At 39.6% G+C, this 18,701-nt stretch overlaps 2 protein-coding genes across 4 annotated transcripts in view; one reads left to right on the top strand and one right to left on the bottom strand.

Annotated features, from left to right (window-relative positions):
- Window positions 1–2,406: 2,406 nt before the first annotated feature.
- On the top strand, window positions 2,407–15,312 carry EFCAB10 (EF-hand calcium binding domain 10). 2 transcript variants are annotated; one of them, XM_068972593.1, is made up of 4 exons: window positions 2,407–2,521; window positions 13,825–13,989; window positions 14,100–14,187; window positions 15,276–15,312. In XM_068972593.1, exons 1-4 carry the CDS (start codon window positions 2,413–2,415, stop codon window positions 15,310–15,312), a joined length of 399 nt encoding a protein of 132 aa, XP_068828694.1. In that variant the 5' UTR covers window positions 2,407–2,412. The 2 variants fall into 2 exon arrangements, with proteins under 2 accessions (XP_068828694.1, XP_068828695.1); XM_068972594.1 differs by lacking the exon at window positions 13,825–13,989 and having other exon boundaries at window positions 2,413–2,521.
- The window catches only part of RINT1 (RAD50 interactor 1), a 24,677-nt gene continuing 19,710 nt past the window's right edge, over window positions 13,735–18,701 (bottom strand). For both annotated transcript variants that reach the window (XM_068972591.1, XM_068972592.1), the window contains exons 12-15: window positions 18,212–18,426; window positions 16,766–16,946; window positions 16,574–16,692; window positions 13,735–15,658 (exon numbers count right to left, since the gene is read on the bottom strand). In XM_068972591.1, coding sequence (XP_068828692.1) covers window positions 15,466–15,658; window positions 16,574–16,692; window positions 16,766–16,946; window positions 18,212–18,426 — 708 coding nt within the window. In that variant the 3' untranslated portion in view covers window positions 13,735–15,465. The remainder of the gene's footprint in view (window positions 15,659–16,573; window positions 16,693–16,765; window positions 16,947–18,211; window positions 18,427–18,701) is intronic.

The following is an 18,701-nucleotide window of genomic DNA, read 5'->3' as shown; positions in this document are numbered from 1 at the left end:
CATACATACATCAAAACTTATTCAAGAGTATACCTTAAATATGTGCAGTTTATCATGTTAATTATACCTCAGTAAAGCTATTCAAATCAGCAACAACAAAACCACCACTATTCAGGTCCTATCCCAATAGATTCAGTCTCCTGGACATGCAGTGGAGCCCAAGCCTCAGTACTTTTTAAAGGACCATCAGTAGTTTCAAAGGTGGTTCAAATGTGCAATCCTGGTTGAAAACCATTGCCTTGATGCCTGCCACTGGTATTACTTGCCCCAAACCACTAAAAGGGTTTAATAATAATAAGGAGAGGGAGGACAAATAGATGAAGAAGTGTGAGGATGATGATTAAAGAAGCCCAAATTGGCTTAAGAGAGAACATTGACAGAGAACAGCTGAGTCCACTAGGTGGCGTCTGGACACTTCTGTTTAGCATAAGTTCCAGGGGAATTGAAGATTTGGGGCAAAGCTGCCTGAAGTATGTTAAGGGAGCAAGTGCTGAGCGCACAAAAGCACCCAAAATTGTTGGAACAGAAAATAATCAGTGACTTGGGAAGACATCAGGAGGCCAAGTGTCATTTGAAGTTCTAGTGTCATTTGAGGGTCAAAGAGCATGACTGTTTATTCAGGGACTGAATAACTTTGGAAGAGTAAGTAAATGAAGCCCTCAAGATCATATATCTTGACCTTCGAGCACAGACCAGAATCCCTGTGTCCAGAACACCAACATGGAGTCCTCAGTAGATTTTTTAAAATTGAGTGCGTATAAGGTATAAAAAATCATAATCCATTGAGCACCTGTGTACCCACGACTCAGGTAAAGAAATTTACTCTTATCTTACTCAGGATATTGCTCAACAAACCCGTTCCCTTTCCTCTTACCTCCAAGGCAAATACTATGCTGAATTTTTGTGTATTCCTTTGTATTTTTTAATTCCCTTGTATTTCTTAATAGATTTCCTACATAGGCTTGAATCTGTAAACAACACATTGCTTTGTTTTGTATGTTTTTTAACTTTATATAAATTGATTCATACAGTTTATATTCTTGAGACAATATTATGTTTTTGAGACTCATCCATTTTGTTGCCAGTAGCTACAATCCGTTCCTGCAAAGCTTTATAGTATTCCATTGTGACTCTATCAGTTTTTTTTAATCCATTCTACTTTTGATGACCTTCGAGCTGCTATGTCTTCTATCGTGAACAGTGCTGTTCTGAACATTCTTGTACTTATCGTGGTACAGGTGTACAAGAGTTGCTGTAGGTGTGGAATTTCTGAAGCATGTTTACACTACCAAGATAATTCCAAGGTGGATGTTCTACTTTGGAAAGCTGCAATCATCACTGGTTGTTTTGTTGCACTATAGCCTTACCAGCAGTTGATACTGTTCAGCTGCATTATTTTTACCAGTTTGGTAGATGTAAAATGGGCATAAAATGGCATTTTCTTGTAGCTTTGTTTACAGGATTGCTGGAGAGGCTAAGAATATTTTCATATGTTTATTGGCCATTTGTCTTTCGTCTTCTTGAAGTGACTGTTCTGGAATAACTCTCTGGTGGTGGGAAAGGGCACTGATCTCAGAGCCTGGCCCTCAAGAGCAGAAGTCCAAGCCTAGAGTTTAGTTTCTCAGGTACTTCCATGGCTAAGTAGAGGCCCCTCCTCGCCACCTTAGTTAGTGACTCTCTCTCAAAACCACTGTCAAGTGTTCTGTTTCTCCTTACGACCGGCTCCAAACGGTCTAGTGAAGCAAACACAGACTTCATGACTGCGCCGTCCCGTAGAGAAAACGGCCCCTTCCTGCCTCACCACCAGCACTGCTCTGCAGGCTGCTCACACCAAAGGTGCTGCTTAGGACTCTCCACTGGACACCCCTGTTATTACAGAAGTTTCCCTGGTGGCTCAGATGGTAAGGAACCTGCCTGCAATGTGGGAGACTAGGGTTCTATCCCTGGGTCGGAATAGGGAAGGAACTAACAACCCACTCCAGTATTCTTGCCTGGAGAATTCCATAGACAGAGGAGCCTGGCGGGCTACAGTCCTTTGGCTCAAAAAGGGTCGGACACGACTGAGCGACTAACACATTCACGCACACTGTGTGTGTTATTACCACATGAGGCCCTGGATCAACAAGCACTGAGCAAGGTGCTAGAGACAGAAACAGGAAAAGACCACCAGGCGCAACCCTCAGCCCAAATGGGGGACAAGGACATCTTCCCACAAGGGGCTGTGCACTAATCTCCCTCCTGCTTCGGCGTCTGCCCCATCTCACACTTCCCAAACTGCCTCTTCTGGTTGAGGTGTAGACTTGGTGCCCAGGTGTCAGCCAGTAGGGGGCGCGTCACGTAACCGGGCGGAAGGGGCGGAGCCGAGCGGCGGCGACGCTGCCTGGTCGCCTAGCAACAGCCCAGCTACGCGCGATGGAGGCCCGCAGCAGCAGGGAGCTCAAAGCCAGGAATTATTTGGAAAAACATCGGATTATGGACTTGCTGACCTATCTTACCAGCGCCCTCCTCTTTTTCCGGCCGGGTAAGTGTCTTGCAAGTGTCTTGTCTACCACTCGACTTTCCGTCCCACAGCGAGCGGTCCTCAGAAATTCCTCGTGTAGTCATCCCTCCACGCGTGCGTCTCGGGGGACGAAGGACGGCTTCCTTCCCGGATACCACCTCCCCCACTCCTCCGCAAACACTCTTTCATGCCCCTCGGCTAGTTGAGCCCTCCTGCTGCCTGGTGGGCTGCAGTCTATGGGGTCGCACAGAGTCGGACACGACTGACGCGACTTAGCAGCAGCAGCAGCTGCCCGTTAACATTGTGGCTTTCAATTAAACAAGAATTAACGCAACGGCCTCTTTGTGCCTGCCTCTTGCCAAGTGTGGCGGAACTCTGGCCGGTGAGAGTTGTCGCGGGTGGAAGAGAGGCTCCGGGGTTCGGTAGACTGGCTCCTCGCTCCATCCCTTAGTACTTTGTGACTGGGCAAGAGCCTGAACTTCTTTCCCCTCTTCTGGAAAATGGAGATTATAATAGTACCGATCTCATGGCAACGTGGAGAAGATTAAATGAATAACGTATAAATCATCCTTATGTCTGCAACCAACAGATGTTCCCAGTATTACCCCTGCCCTCAAAGAGTTTTTAATCTGGTAAAAAACAGTTGATAGGGTAGAACAGAAGGATGTTCTTGAGACAGATTTTTCTGACATTTTTAATACACTCGATCCCCATATAAAGTTTGAATCATTCATATAAAGTTTGAATCATTTCATAATTTTTGTGTGGCCTGTAAATTTAAAATTTATGTTTAGGTGAAAATGAGTTGATGTGCTTCTCCTCAGGGTGAAGAATGGTAGTTTGCCTCATATGGAGTTTCCAAAATGCCATAATTGCCTATTTGCTTTTGTATAAGGAAATGTAAATAGCCAACATTCCAATTTTGTCAGAAACCACCCAACCAGTATGGTCATGTATAGAGTGATCAAGTTCTTTCTAGTTGTTTTAAGACAATAAAGCAGTAAAAAACTCTGCAACAATTAAAAATAGATAGAAAAGAATTTTTTTTAATACAAAGGAATGCACTTTTTAATGCACTGGGGAAAAGTTGCTATCAAACTAATTTTTAAAAACCTACTTTTTGAAAAAATGACTACTGTCTCTTGCTGGGTTTTGATAATAGTGGTGAAAACAATCTTTTGCTTTTAGAGGCAGGGGTGTGTGTGTGTGTGTGTGTGTGAAAACTTCAGAAATAGAAGTAAAACCAATAATCATCATTTTGCATACACCAAAAAGACAGTTTGCAAACCAGGAGGACTCAAACCAGAACAAGGAATGAGGCTCAGAGGTTTATTGTTAGAAAGCAGTGAATTGTGGTGAGAAGGCAGTGACTGTTTATTCTTCACAAAAATTGGTTAGAATATTAGCATCTTCGTAAATGATAGGGAATAGGTTAATGGTTACCTCATATCAAACTTGGGAAACAGTTTAAATTTTATGCTTAAGCTTTCCAGAGGCAGAAGCAAGAAATGACCCAGGTCAAGTTAGCGTTGTAGAAAAAGCTAAATTAAGCTTTGCTTGCATGACTTAATTGGTTTTGTCTGTCCAGGGAATTTTTCAAGACTGGTCTCCATTTAATCTTGATTTTAACAATCCACCTCCCCACCCTGCCTCCTTCTTTTGGTCGTTCTCTCTTTGGGCTTAAAAGTATGACCAGCCAGTATTGCATTATTCTCCGTTACCCCCATTCATGTAGTCAGGCCGAAGAATCACATACACAGTTTGCATTAGTTGAGTCCTTAAGTGGGAGAGCCATGTAGTCATTGTGTTAATCTTTCACAGGGTTATTGTTGATATTGTCTGGTTGTCGGTTCCTGATGGATGCCATTTGGCACATGAGTAGCTGGTGACAGGCATTTAAGACTCTTGAGAGTATACAACACACTAGAGCACTCAATATGCTAAAAACAATAGCTGAGAATTGAAAAATTGTCCAGAGCAGAGATTCCCAGAAGCCAAGAATTTAACAAGTTAAATAATTCAAATGGGTTATAACTAGAAGTTTTTTAAGTTTTACCTTTCTAAATCTACCAACAGGTTTTTTTTTGGATTATGTGCCATTAGTTTTAAGTTATTTATATAGGCACAGCCTGGTGTATCAGCAACCATGTAGCATCATGATCCCTCAAAACAGGATGAAGTGAAGATGTTTTATTTCAGGAGGCCAGTGTTGCAGGTGAACTTTCACCTAAATGAGGCCTCCCTGTGCTGTGAGCCATAAGGTAATTTATAATTTAACAAGAGGCATTTCTATGGAAACAAAAGAAAAAGGCTAATAGTTTGAGCAAATTATACATTCAGTTTCTGAGTTTAAGAGAGGCCATTTGAGAAAATTTTTAGATTTGAGTTCGAGGCATCTCCAGATGGTGTCATGAGACTGGCAGTTACAGTCCGATGGATTTTCCTGGCTTGCAGTTTGAATGTATCTTGTGACCTTCTGGGTGGCCACATAACAGCAGGCCTGCGGGTTGCCCACACATGAGCTGTTGTGATTTCTCTGAGGTTTATAGCAAGTTGTCCAGCATATCCAAAAGATATATTCTATTTTCCTTACTACTTTTCATACACTGTTTTTCTCTTTCACCCTTATTTTTGCTAGCAGTTTCATTTTTACATATGAATTATAAATTTTAACTATTTGTAATCTTTGCTTTCCAGTGAAAACTAGGAAGCAGGCAATGGTGAACTATCATATATTACTATCCTGTAGTGGATTAGCAAATTTATAAAGACATAATCATATTTTTTAGAGACATGGTTTTTTACTATACAGTTTGTAATGTGGCAGAAGACATATTAATAGACCCAAATATCCTCTGTCTCTCTGTAAAAATTAATAAGCCAAAAGTAAGTAAACTTATGTTTCGCAGTCAGTGTCTTAGTACTTTATCTTCTCTGGAAATGATCTAGATATTCAATGAACGTCATTATTTAGTTTACCTTAGTATAAACTTTACATTTATTTAAAACACTTGCTTTTAACAATTATACCTGGATTATGAACATTAAGATAACCCAGGTATAATTGTTAAAAGCAAGTGTTTTAAATTGATGCTTTTGAACTGTGATTTTGGAGAAGACTCTTGAGAGTCTCTTGGCCTGCAAGGAGGTCAAACCAGTCAATCCTAAAGGAAATCAACTCTGAATATTCATTGGAAGGACTGAAGCTGAAGCTGAAACTCCAATACTTTGGCCACCTGATTTGAAAACTGACTCATTGGAAAAGACCCTGATGCTGGGAAAAATTGAAGGAGGGAGGAGAAGGGGACAACAGAGGATGAGATGCTTGGATGGCATCACCGACTCGATGGACATGAGTTTGAGCAAGCTCCGGGAGCTGGTGATGGACAGGGAAGCCTGGCATGCCGCAGTCCCTGGGTTTGCAAAGAATCGGACACAACTGAGCGACTGAACTGAACTGATCTTAATGTTTCTTGTTGGCAAATTCTATAACAAATAGCATGAGCTTATTTGACTAGTAAACCCAGATAGAAAAAGTTGTATGTTTGCCTGATATTTAATATTGACTATTCTGAGAAGACATGCTTGTTTTTATTAAACCAACAAACTTAAACAATAGCTTTTATTTATGAAAGATCATTTTATTTATTCTAGATCATGTGAACTTGAAAATCATGTTTGTTTCTGTATCTCTGAGAGTTTAGGAATGCTTAACTAATAATAAGCTCTAATTTTTTTAGGGCTTCCCTGGTGGTTCATCTGGTAAAGAATCTGCCTGCAATGCGGGAGACCTGGGTTCAGTCCCTGGATTGGGAAGATCGCCTGGAGAAGGGATAGGCCACCCACTGCATTCTGGCCTGGAGAATTCCATAGACTGTATAGTCCATGGGGTCACAAAGAGTCAGACACAACTGAGTGGCTTTCACACATTACATCAATTTTTTAAGCCAGTTAAATTGAATTTTTTATAAATTAATCTTGGCAGTACCATCTGAAAGTAATAGAAAAATGCCACATTTACAGAGACATATATAAACATACAGGCAGACACAAACAGAGATCTCATAGCCTTCATTAAATTTTAGCCTTATCTCAGGTACTGTAGGCTTCCATCATAGCTCAGTTGGTAAAGAATCCACCTGCAATGCAAGAGACCCTGGTTTGATTCCTGGGTCGGGAAGATCCCCTGGAGAAGGGATAGGCTACCCATTCCAGTATTCTTGAGCTTCCCTTGTGGCTCAGCTGGTAAAGAATCCACCCGCAATGTGGGAGACCTGGGTTCAATCCCTGGGTTGGGAAGATCCCCTGGAGAAGGGAGAGGCTACGCACTCCAGTATTCTGGCCTGGAGAATTCCATGGACTGTATAGTCCACGGGGTCACAAAGAGTCGGACAGAACTGAGCGACTTTCACTTCCAGGTACTGTAGGGGCCTCTCTTGTGGCTCAGTGGTAATGAACCTGCCTGCCAGTGCAGGAGATGCGGGTTCATTCCTTGGGTTGAGAAGATCCTCTAGAGAAGGAAATGGCAACCCACTCCAGTATTCTTGCCTGGAGAATCCCATGGACGAAGGAGCCTGGCAGGCTCCACGGTTGCAAAAGAGTTGGACACAACTTAGCAACTAAACAACAACAAACAAGTATTGTAATACAAAACTCCAAAGAATAGTTGGATCCACACTGTAATTCTGACAGATAAACTAAGATTACCTGCTCACATGGCCAAAGGTTTCTCACTTAAAGATTTTTGATTTGCATGCTGCCTCTGCTAAGTCACTTCAGTCGTGTCCAACTCTGTGCGACCCCATAGACGGCAGCCTACCAGGCTCCCCTGTCCCTGGGATTCTCCAGGCAAGAACACTGGAGTGGGTTGCCATTGCCTTCTCCAATGCATGAAAATGAAAAGTGAAAGTGAAGTCGCTCAGTCGTATCTGACTCTTAGCAACCCGGTAGACTGCAGCCTACCAGGCTCCTCCATCCACAGGATTTTCCAGGCAAGAGTACTGGAGCGGGGTGCCATTGCCTTCTCCGGATTTGCATGCTATAAGGATCCTATTAGATTTTGGAGTCATTTTGTCTTTTAGAGGCTTCTGCATACCAACCAAAGAACACATTTCATTGTCTCTGAGAGGTTTGAGATCCTCTCTTTTAAGGGTGCCCCTTAAGTGGATTTACCTAAGTTAAAAATTTCCCACAGTAGCCACCACAGTTCCAGAAGTGCACACGTGTGCCTGCACACACACACATACACATTCACACATGTTCCCAGTCACTCTCATCTTCCCAATAAAGTTAGAACACAATTTTGATATAATCAGTGTTCAGAATTTACATTATTAGCATTAGGCAGATATCCACAACTAATCCATGTAGTATGTTATGATTATATGTCCTTTGTTTTTTTCCCCTCAAGCTAATAATACTACATTTTAGATGTTTGCTTCAGTTTTCTGTGTAATTATTGCTAGCTCACCCATATGCTCTTTTTTCACAAGTACAGATCTCATCTCATTACATTCATCTCATTTACATTCATCAGGTCATCACATCCCCACCTCCCCTGCTGCAGTCTGGACTGACCGCTCAGCTGCCCTGCTATGCAGTAATTATCCAGGGATTTCCTGAGTGGGGAACCCAGGTCTCCCACTCGCTGCACGGTGTGCTCTTTAGTTTCCACCCAAGCCCTCCTAATGGCAGAAAAAAGGCAACTTGTACCCTTAGCATCTGAGACCTCATCCTGATGCTGTGTAGCAAGTTTCTCTGAAGTCACTTGTTTTAGCTGAAATGAATGTTTTGTTCTCCTACAGATACACGAATGTCCTTCCTTATCCACAGTTTTGCTTTCAGCAGTTTTGGTTCCCTGCAGTAAGCTGCAGTATGAAAATATTGAATGCAAAATTTCAGAAATAAACAATTGATAAGTTGTGAATTTCACACTCTTGTGAGTAGTGCTGATGAAATCTTGAACCATCCTGCCTCAGCCTCGAACTGTCCCTTTGTCCAGCCTGTCCACCCTGAGTCACTTAGTAGCCATCTCAGTTACAGGTTGATGGTCACGGGAGTGCAGTGCTTGTGTTCAAGTCACCCTTTTTTTTTACCAGAAAAAATTTACAGATTTTACTGACCAGACCAGTGATGCTGCCAGTTTGGATATGCCAAAGAGAAGCTATAAATGCCTCCTTTAAGTGAAAAGGTGAACATTCTCAACTTAATAAGGAAAGAAAAAAAGTCACAGAGTGCTAAGGGTGCCAAGATCTTTGGTAAGAATGAATCTTCTCTCCATGAAACTGTGAAGAAGGAAAAAGAAATTCCAATTTTATTGTTGCACCTCACACTACAGAAGTTATAGCCACAGTGCATGATAAATGCTTAGTTAAGATGGAAAAGGCATTTGTTGTTCAGTCGCCAAGTCGTGTCCAACTCTTTGTGACCGCATGGACTGTATACAGCATGCCAGGCTTCCCTGTCCCTCACCATATTCTGGAATTTGCTCAAGTTCATGTCCATTGCATTGGTTTGTATAATAAGGTATTTTGAGAGAGAACACAGTCATATAACTTTTGTTATGGTATATTGTTTAAATTGTTTATTATTGTTGTTAATTTCTTACTCTGCCTTATTTATAAATTAAACTTTATCAGAGAAACATGTATGTATAGGAAAACACATAGAATATATAGGGCTCAGTACTATCTGCGGTTTCAGACATCTATCAGGGGTCTTGGAATGTATTCTCCATGGATAGATAAGGGGGAAACATCATATATCCATTTCTTTTTTACTTTTTAAAAAAATATATTTTGTAGATTTTTTGGCTCTGCTGGGTCTTCATTGCTGTGCCTGAGCTTTCCTAGTTACAGAGAATGGGGGCAGTCTCTAGATGTGTTGCGCAGGCTTCTCTCTGCGGTGGCTCCTCTTGTTGTGGAGCACAGGCTCTCGGTGCGTGGGCTTTAGTAGCTGCAGAACGTGGACTCAGTAGTTACCGTTCCCAGGCTCTGGAGCACAGGCTTAGCCGTTGTGGTGCACGGCCTTAGTTGCCCAATGGCATGTGGGATCTTCCTAGATCAGCAGTTGAACTGGTGTCCCCTGCATTGCCAGGTGGACCCTTAACCTCTTGGCCACGAGGAAAGCCGCTCCATTTCTTAATATGTTTCTTATTATTCACTGTTGTAAGAATGATGCTCCTATAATAGTGAATAAGAAGAAGCATATTTACTATTGTATGAATAATGCTCGGGCTTCCTTGGTGGCTCAGATGGTACAGAATCTGCCTGCAATGCAGACCTGGGTTCAATCCCTGGGTGGGGAAGATCCCCTGGAGAAGGGAATGGCAACCCACTTCAGCATTCTTGCCTGGAGAATCCCATGGACAGAGGAGCCTGGTGGGCTACAGTCCATGGTGTCACAAAGAGTCGGAGATGACTGAGCAACTTACACACATATGAATGATGCTCAGAAAGAAACGATGTATCTTTATCTTGGATTTTGGCAAAGCTCCTGGCATTATGATATGTATCTCAGTTTGAAAACCTTGGAATTGTAAGGGAGTTATGGAAAATAAGACAGGACAGCGTGGCTGGGCTATTACTGTTGTGACAACACATCCATGATCCCAAATCCTTGATCCTCAAATTCTGGAATCTCTGAAAGCCAGATTTTCATAACTCATTTAACAGCCAAATCTGACATAACCTGAATCATTTGGTAAGAAAATCTGGCCTTTCCTAGGATGTATTGGGAAATACAGCCTCTAACTGGGCAGTCCTTCCCAGTGGCAATTCTGTGCTGTGGAAGGAGGGAGTGTACCTTTTTAGGGGATAGGGTTAAAGAAATCAGAATTTTTTTAAAGGAGTAGTTACCCAGGTAAGAGCTACTGTTTGGAAGTGGTGAAGATAGGATGAATTTGAGAACTATTGATAAAGACTTAGGAGAGATCCTCATGACTGACTAGGTTTGGGTATAGCAAATGCTTCTTATGTGAGTTAAGTGTGGTAGAGGCCAGGAGCTGTGGAAGCACACTGCATAGGTTTATACCGACTGTGTGGCCTTGAGCAAGTGACACTTGGGAGGAGGAAATGAAGTTAGCCACAGAAAATGCTTAGTGTAGTACCAGGCACATAGTAAGGGCTCAGTAAATACTATTAGTATTACAATGTTGAACTTGAAGTTTGTGTCCCTTGAAGAACTGTCATCATCAACTGACATTTATGTAATTTAAGTGGTTAGTAACATTTGGCTCTTCCCTTTGTGTTTTAAAAAAATTTATATCTTATTATATATACTTCTGTTACAAGCATTTTTCAAAACATTTTTAGAAGCAGGTGGAGTATAAATTATAGATTCCAAATATGGTGGTGCTAGTGGTAAAGAACCCGCTTGCCAATGCAAGAGATGTAGGAGACCCGGTTCGATTCCTGGGTTGGGAAGATCCCCTGGAGGAGGAAATGGCAACTCACTCCAATATTCTTGCCTGGAGAATCCCATGGACAGAGGAGCCTGGCAGGCCACAGTCCATGGGGTCGCAAAGAGTTGGACGTGACTAAAATGACTTTGCACTGTTGTAAGCATTTTCAAAACATTTTTAGAAGCAGATAAGAGTATAAATTATGGATTCCAAATATAAGCATTATAGCACCCCATGTAGTCTAAAGGATACACAGCAACAAATCTTCATCAAAGTAACACAGTAAGTTCCATCAGCATTGTTTATTCTACCCTTAAAAAGAAATATAATGAACTGAAATTCAAACATAGATGTTTTCTGATTTTGAGATAGTTAAGAAAGAAATGACGTAGATTGCATATGTGATTGCGTTAGTAACCTATTTGCTACTATAGTGTATTCAAAGTTGCACCAAAAGGCACTATATTAGATTAAAAGTTCACCTACTTCTATTTTCAACACACAAATTCCAAGGAGGAAAATACATGGAGAAACCTATGTAATTAAGAGAGATTTAAAAACATAACCTATCACAGTGAGTGGACTTTATTTGATTACTGATTTTTAAAGAGCATTTATAATTTATGAAATTTGTGAGACAACTGGAAATTTGCATAATGTCTGGCTATTTGAGAATGTTAAGGATTTTGCTGGATGCGTAAATTGTACCGAGATGACAGTATTGTAGTAACATGGAAAAGAAAAAAGGAGTCCCTCTTCAAACAAATGGTGTTGGGAAAAATGAGTAACCACATGCAGAAAAAGAAGACTGGACCCGTCTTAAGACCATTCACATAAATGAACTTGAAATGGATTAAAGACTTAAACCTGAGACATGATACCGTAAAATTCCTAGAAGAAAACATAGGGAAGAAGCTCTTCGACAATGGTCTTGGCAACGACTTCTGGATATGAATGACACCAAAAACACAAACAACAAATGCCAATATCAACAAGGAGATTAAATTAAACTGAAAAACTTCTGCACAGGGAATTCCCTGCCAGTCCAGCAGTTGGGACTCAGCACTGTCACTTCCAGGGACCCAGATTTGATCCCTGGGTTGAGGAAAATGATTCCATAAGCCACATGGCACAGCCAAAACAAAAAGCGGAAGGCCTTCTGCACAGCAAAAGAAACAAGCAACAAAATGAAAAGGCAGTCTGTGGAATGGGAGAAAATTTTTGCAGATCATATATATGATAACAAACGAACAACTTGATTTAAAATGGGCAGAGGAACTAAATAGACATTTTTCCTAAGAAAGACATCCAAAGGGCAACAGATACATGAAAAGATGTTCTGTATATTACAAATCATCAGGGGAATGCAAGTTAAAACCTCAATAAGGTATCAATTCACACCTGTTAGAACAGCTGTCATGGATGGATCCTGAGGACATTGGACTAAGTGAAATAAGTCAGAGAAAGACAAATACTGTATGGTATCACTTAAATGTGGAATCTAAAAAAGCCAAACTTATAAAAACAGAGAGTAGAATGGTGGTTACCAGAAGCTGGCAGGGGAGGGACAGGAGAGATGTTGTTTAAGGGTGCAAACTTATAACTAGTAGATAACTATAATAAGTCCTGGAGATCTAATGCACAGCATAGTAATTACAGAGAACAATGCTGTATTATAAGCATTAAACTTGCTAAGAGACTAGATCTTAATTATTCCCATCACAAAAAAGCAGTGCTCACTGTGTGATGTGATACAAACATTAACTGGTACTACCATAGCAATCCTCCTGCAGCTTAAATGTACAACAGCAACAAGTTGCACACTTATATAACGTCAATTATATCTCAACCAAAAAGAGGGGGTTCTAATCTTTTAGAAATGCACACTTAAACATTCCCTAATGAGAGATGATTACTGCGGTTTACTTCAACATCAACACAGGAAGAGGGAACTAGATGGGATCATGGTAAAATAAGACCAGCCACGAAATGTAACAGTTGAAGCTGGTGATGAGATCATTATACTTTTGTACTTTGATAGATGTATGAAATTCTTAATGGCTTCAGTTTTCTTTTTTAAGAATCTGTCTCCCAGGATTGAATGCAATGATGAGCAGGTGAGGCATTCCTCTTCTGAGCCACACCATATTTACTTCTTTTAGCTTTATTATCATCGCGCCCCTGCAGTATTTCTGCAGAGTGAATTGATCTTGATTTTTCATATTTAACATTGTTTAGATGAAAGACAGCCTATGTATCTAAAATACTGCCCTTATATTAGGATTGAACATTTATGCTTCCTAACTGGAGAATTATGTTAACCTAAATGTTTGTTTTCGAAAGTCTATTCTTGACCCTTTCTTTTAGTTGATCTTCTTTCCTATGTCATGCTGTTCCACTTGGGGGTTTTCAACTCACTGTAAATTAGAGTCACTTGAGGACTTTGTTTTTTTAATGCACAAGTCTAATCTCTGGACATTTTTTTTTTTCTGTCTTTGGTTCCATCTCTTGATTTTTATTTTTTTAAATAATGAAAGTATAATAACATTTATAGGAGACTTGGAAAATACAAAACAAGGTTACATATAGTTCTACTATAACAATTATTAAGTAGATGAATTAAGTTTTTAGTTGAGTTTTAATATCAAACTCTCAGAAATTACTAGAATGAATATACAGAGAAGTAGAAGGATACAGTAGACCTGAATGGACATTTTTATTCAATCATCTGGAGTAGAGCACTTGTATATATAATTATTTAATTGTTCAATGTCTTGCGTTTCCTATAAGCAAGGCCGATATTCCCAGTGCCTAGCACAGTACTTCAAACATAGGTATTTAGTAATTGTTACATGACTATTTCCATTTATGACAGACATATTTTAATTTCTTATCAGAAAGCATTGGAACTGTTCTTTTACAGAAAGACCAAGAGAGTATTTAATATCTACATTGGAACGGCTGAGAATTGCCAAGCTATCAGGCGTGGCTCTCCCTTTCTTTATGGATAACTCTAACATTGCATCTATGTTTGAGATGCTGGACTCCTCGAATAAAGGATCCATATCATTTGTACAGTATAAAGAAGGTCAGTATCTTTTACAAACTGAGGTAATAATTTGTAGTTATTACCTAAGTTTCCCTAGCTGAAACTAATTCTCACTTTGTAAAGTGTTCTTTTTTCTTATTCTCTTATAGCACTAAAAACCCTGGGTCTATGTACTGAAGGTGAAGTTTTAAAAGATGATGGACATGGAGTAACTTTCGAACAATTCAGGAATGAAGTGTAAGCTTATTTTTAAGTGACTTTATTTTATATAAATAATGTGGCATGATGTTGACATACAATGAATACATTTTAAAACAGAGGGTCCTGCCTTTTGATAGAAGCATTTCATTCCCTGGAAACTTTCAGCTTTCTGTCTAGAAAGTGAGGACAGGGAGGGCTGACAGCAGTCTCTAAGCCTGCGGGGAGGGAAGGAAGGGGATGCTGGGATAAGGAGGTTCCAGAGGCCACTTTATTCTGTTCTCAATGGGAACCCCCAGCAGTTCTCAGAGAATGAGATAGAGAAGCCCCAATCAGCCAGAGGAACTAACAGAAAAGCTTTAAGCGCAATATACTAGTTGGAAAATCTCTGTATATAAAGTAATGAAATTTTTCTCAAAATGATTTCTCACCAAATAAGTGTTTATCAGCAGTACAGGCTGCATGCCAGCCTGACTGTTTTGGATTTGAGGTATTAAAGCATGAATAGTATTAACTAAATGCTAAGTCAGGAAATAAAAACCATGCGAATGAAACTACTTACAGAAAGAAGCCTTTAGCTAAGCTAGCTCAATTTGTGTAAAAGTCTAATTTAACATAGTCCAAGGCCAAGGAAAAGCTGGAAGAAAGTTTTAAGATTCTCATCTCATTAATTACATAGATATTCAACAAAAAATACTTAATTACATTCCCTACCTCAGAGAAGATGGTAGCAGCACAATGCTCTACTTAAAATGTTTTATCCACAAACCAAAGGTTGCCCACTGTCACGTGGAATGGAGCTAGGAAGTATTCTAAATAGAAAGACATTTGTGGAAAGAGAGCAAATTCTATTTCAGTCACCATCTCTTGTGTTTTCTTATGGGAAACAGTGAATTTCCAAACTAGATACAGGAACTTCATACATTTTAAAGTGATTTTTAAAAAAAATTTTATGTTAGATTACCTGCAACAGTCTTCTCTAACTGGCAAAAGAAATTAAAAGTTGACTGTAATTTATTATCTCTGCTCCTGTATTTTATTCAACAGACATATTCACTGTGTATATTTGTAAATGGAATTACTCTGAGTTTTCGTAGCCTCTGAGCTTTTTGTTTTTGTTTTCTTAGGAACAAGAGGACTCAGGAAATATGGTCAGCATTTTAATAACACTCTAAGTCCCAGATAATAAATGATTCTATAAAGTTTTCAGTTGTCCAGTCTCATTAATTCAGAACTTCAGCATATAACTTGAAATCCAACTGGCTTCCTTTTTGTTAAAACAACAAAAACCAAAAATCCCAAACGAAAAAAGACCCTTTATTTTCCAGTGTTAGGCCAGTTTGTCCTCAAATTAAGTAGAATCTCCACATCTTGCTGAGCCAGTTTATAAATCCCAACTTCGTTTAGTGCCGCTGTGGCAGGAGGTTGCCCTGAAGCTGACTGTAGGACGTCTCTCAGAAGTAAGGCAGAACCAACATTCAAATTCAAAAGAATGCAGGCTTCTTTTACACTGTTTAAAAAAAAAGAGCAGGAAGGAAATGAGACCTCCATTATCTACATCATCCCATATTGTCCTGTAATGATGTCATTTGGAAAAACTAAACAGCTACCCTGCACTGCCACATCATAAGCCCTCTATAAAACTATGGATTAACTATTTGACTCTTTCAACATGTGTTGACTGTATATCTACAGACTTTATATTTCATTAGATTACTATAAGGTAAAAGGATCATTGTTTTAACACATATTCATTACTTCCCTAAATATGATATTTGATACTAACAATATATTAAATGTAGGTAAAACTTAGAATATGGGAAAAGAGAAAATTAAGGGAAAAAAATAAGCAGATAGGCATACAGAATATTAAAACAAAAAAAAAGCAGAAATCAGTATCATACTAAAATGAGCAAAAAACCTTTCCTTTTATATGTTTAAAGGGAATACTTCATAATCTCAAAAATCTAAATAAGTTTTACACCAATTTCTAAAAATACTTCTAAGAATTCTTCATATATCATGTTAGTTATACTTAGAACCGAAACTAATATCAAATGTTTAAGAAAACAAATTTTAATTTTTCTTCAGGCCTGGCCTGTTGTTCAGTACTAAACATTTTAAATTTCTTCTATTTATTCAATATGGCAGGAGTGCATTTGCTTTCATATTCTATTTATTTCCAAATAATAAGCATTAAACCAAGTGTTAGAAAACAAAGCTCAACATATAATTTATATCCAGCTCTGGTCAACTTTTGGAGGTTATGGGTCACATTTTATCGTCACATCTTAGGACTATTTTAAGTTGTTAATTGACGCTATGTATACTTAACATCACTGGAATCTTAAAGCTGTTTAAAAAGTAAACAACCTCCTCTAACAATTTGATAACATCAAAGTTAATTGTTAAATATTGTGCTTACTGTTTAAAATAATTTTCTGGCCTCTTGCAATAGTGAGAAAACAAAGGGAAAAGATTCCGAGTCATGTCAAAGTGCAGCTGAGCAGCTCCTCCTTCATTGAAGTGATTGGCAAGAATTATCTGAAAAAAAGGACAATTCATATAGGAGTTGCCTTTATCATCACAGCCCAAAATACAGTCTGCTCTTACTTACTTCTTGATAGATGTATATGTCCAGCTTCTCTACAAGCATTTGCCAGAAAACTTTAAATAGGGAGAAGCAAAGCTGCTGCTCTAATTGAAGTAAACGGTCTCGTAAAGTAAGCAGTAAGGGGCAAGCTGAACTGGACAGAGACATCACTGCCTGTTCAGACTGCGATGGCAAGGACAACCACCTGGAAAAAGCAGAAACAGCACTGTCTGCAGCATATTAATTTTTATTATGACATTTTTCATCATTCTGTATGTTTAAGATTTTTTAATTATTTTAAATCTGGGGAAGTACACTGTCCTGGGGCATTCTGGATAAGAAAAAGTGTACAGCCCAACATTAAAAGTGCTCTCAGAAAATAAATGTACCTGTTATTTTATTTTTGGCCATGCCTCACAGCTTGCAGGATCTTAGCTCCCTGACCAGGGACTGAACCCAGGCCTCAGCAGTGAAAGCCCCAAGTCCTAACCACTGGATGGCCAGGGAGTTCCCTGTACCTATGTTTATACTTTTTGCTTCCCTTGTGATTCAGCTGGTAAAGAATCCGCCTGCAATGCAGGAGACCCCGGTTCAATTCCTGGGTCAGGAAGATCCACTGGAGAAGGGATAGGCTACTCACTCCAGTATTCTTGGGCTTCCCTGGTGGCTCAGCTGGTTAAGAATCTTCCTGCAATACAGGAGACCTGGGTTTGATCCCTGGGTTGGGAAGATCCCCTGGAGAAGGGAAAGGCTACCCACTCCAGTATTCTGGCCTGGAGAATTCCATGGACTATGGGGTAGCAGAGAGTCAGATACAACTGAGCAACATACACTTTCTTTCATGTTTATACTTTAGTTCTCAATGAAATACTCTTTATTTAAGGAGGATGATAAATTTGTAAACCTCCAAATTTAACATGACTTACTGATATAAAACAGTTAAAATATAAAATGCCTAACATTTAAGACATCAGTTAATTTTACACTGGTTAATTTTCAGCAAAACAACAGGGACTATTGACACTTCTAAACTGATAAGTCCTCTGTGTGACACGGCTGTGCTAGGACAGACACTGCCTGTGCTCAAGGAAGCCACCGTCTGGGGGAGGTAACAGACATCACAAGGAATCGTTGACAGTGACTACACTACAGTGAAGGCATGCACAGGTACTACAGCAACACCTTGCTTTGTCAGTGGGTGACAGGCTAGGCCATTTAACCCCGTATCAGACACCAGCTCTCTGGATTTACAGCCACATCTGAAGGTTAAGTTATTATCCATTTATTCTGATTAAGACTGTCAAAACATATTTTAGAAAGATTTCCATCAAAAACAGTTAAAAGTTGGGAGTGCAAAAGGCCAAACTCCATGCTACCTATAGACACTTTGGAAATCTGACTGCATGTTATCTGTTAACTTTTATAAACTGGAGTTGAGAGATGACTTGTAAGAAAATACAGAGGGCTTACCTCTCTTTTTTATACAGTTTTGCAGCATCTTTAACTTCTCTAAAAACATGGTCTACTTGCCGGGTCAGCATGTCATGCTTTAAACGCTCTAACAGGTTAATCATGTCATCGAAGACAGAGCTTTCCATAGAGGCTAGCTGTCCTAGCTGCAGTTTACTTAAAGTGTTATTCTCTGCAAAGACTTCCAATGCTGCTTGTTGAAGTTGTAAGAAGAACTGAAAGCAAAAATATGTTAACATGTTGAAGATACTTTTTTTTTTTAATATCTTGAGATCTAACTCATATATAACTCATTCATTTAAAGTATACAATCTCTTGGTTAAGACTCTGTGCTACCACTGCAGGGGGCACGGATTTGATCTCTGGTTAAGGAACTAAGGTAACACATTCTGCGCAGTGTGGCCAACAAATAAATAAAGAGTTCAGGGGCGTTTCATACACTCAGAGTTGTGCGTCCATCAGCAGTTAGTTTTACAATGTTTTCATTACC

Source organism: Capricornis sumatraensis, chromosome 5 (assembly GCF_032405125.1).
Source record: "Capricornis sumatraensis isolate serow.1 chromosome 5, serow.2, whole genome shotgun sequence".
NCBI classification, from domain to species: domain Eukaryota; kingdom Metazoa; phylum Chordata; class Mammalia; order Artiodactyla; family Bovidae; genus Capricornis; species Capricornis sumatraensis.
Note: the sequence above shows the minus strand (reverse complement) of the source record. Positions and strands in the feature narration are given on the sequence as shown.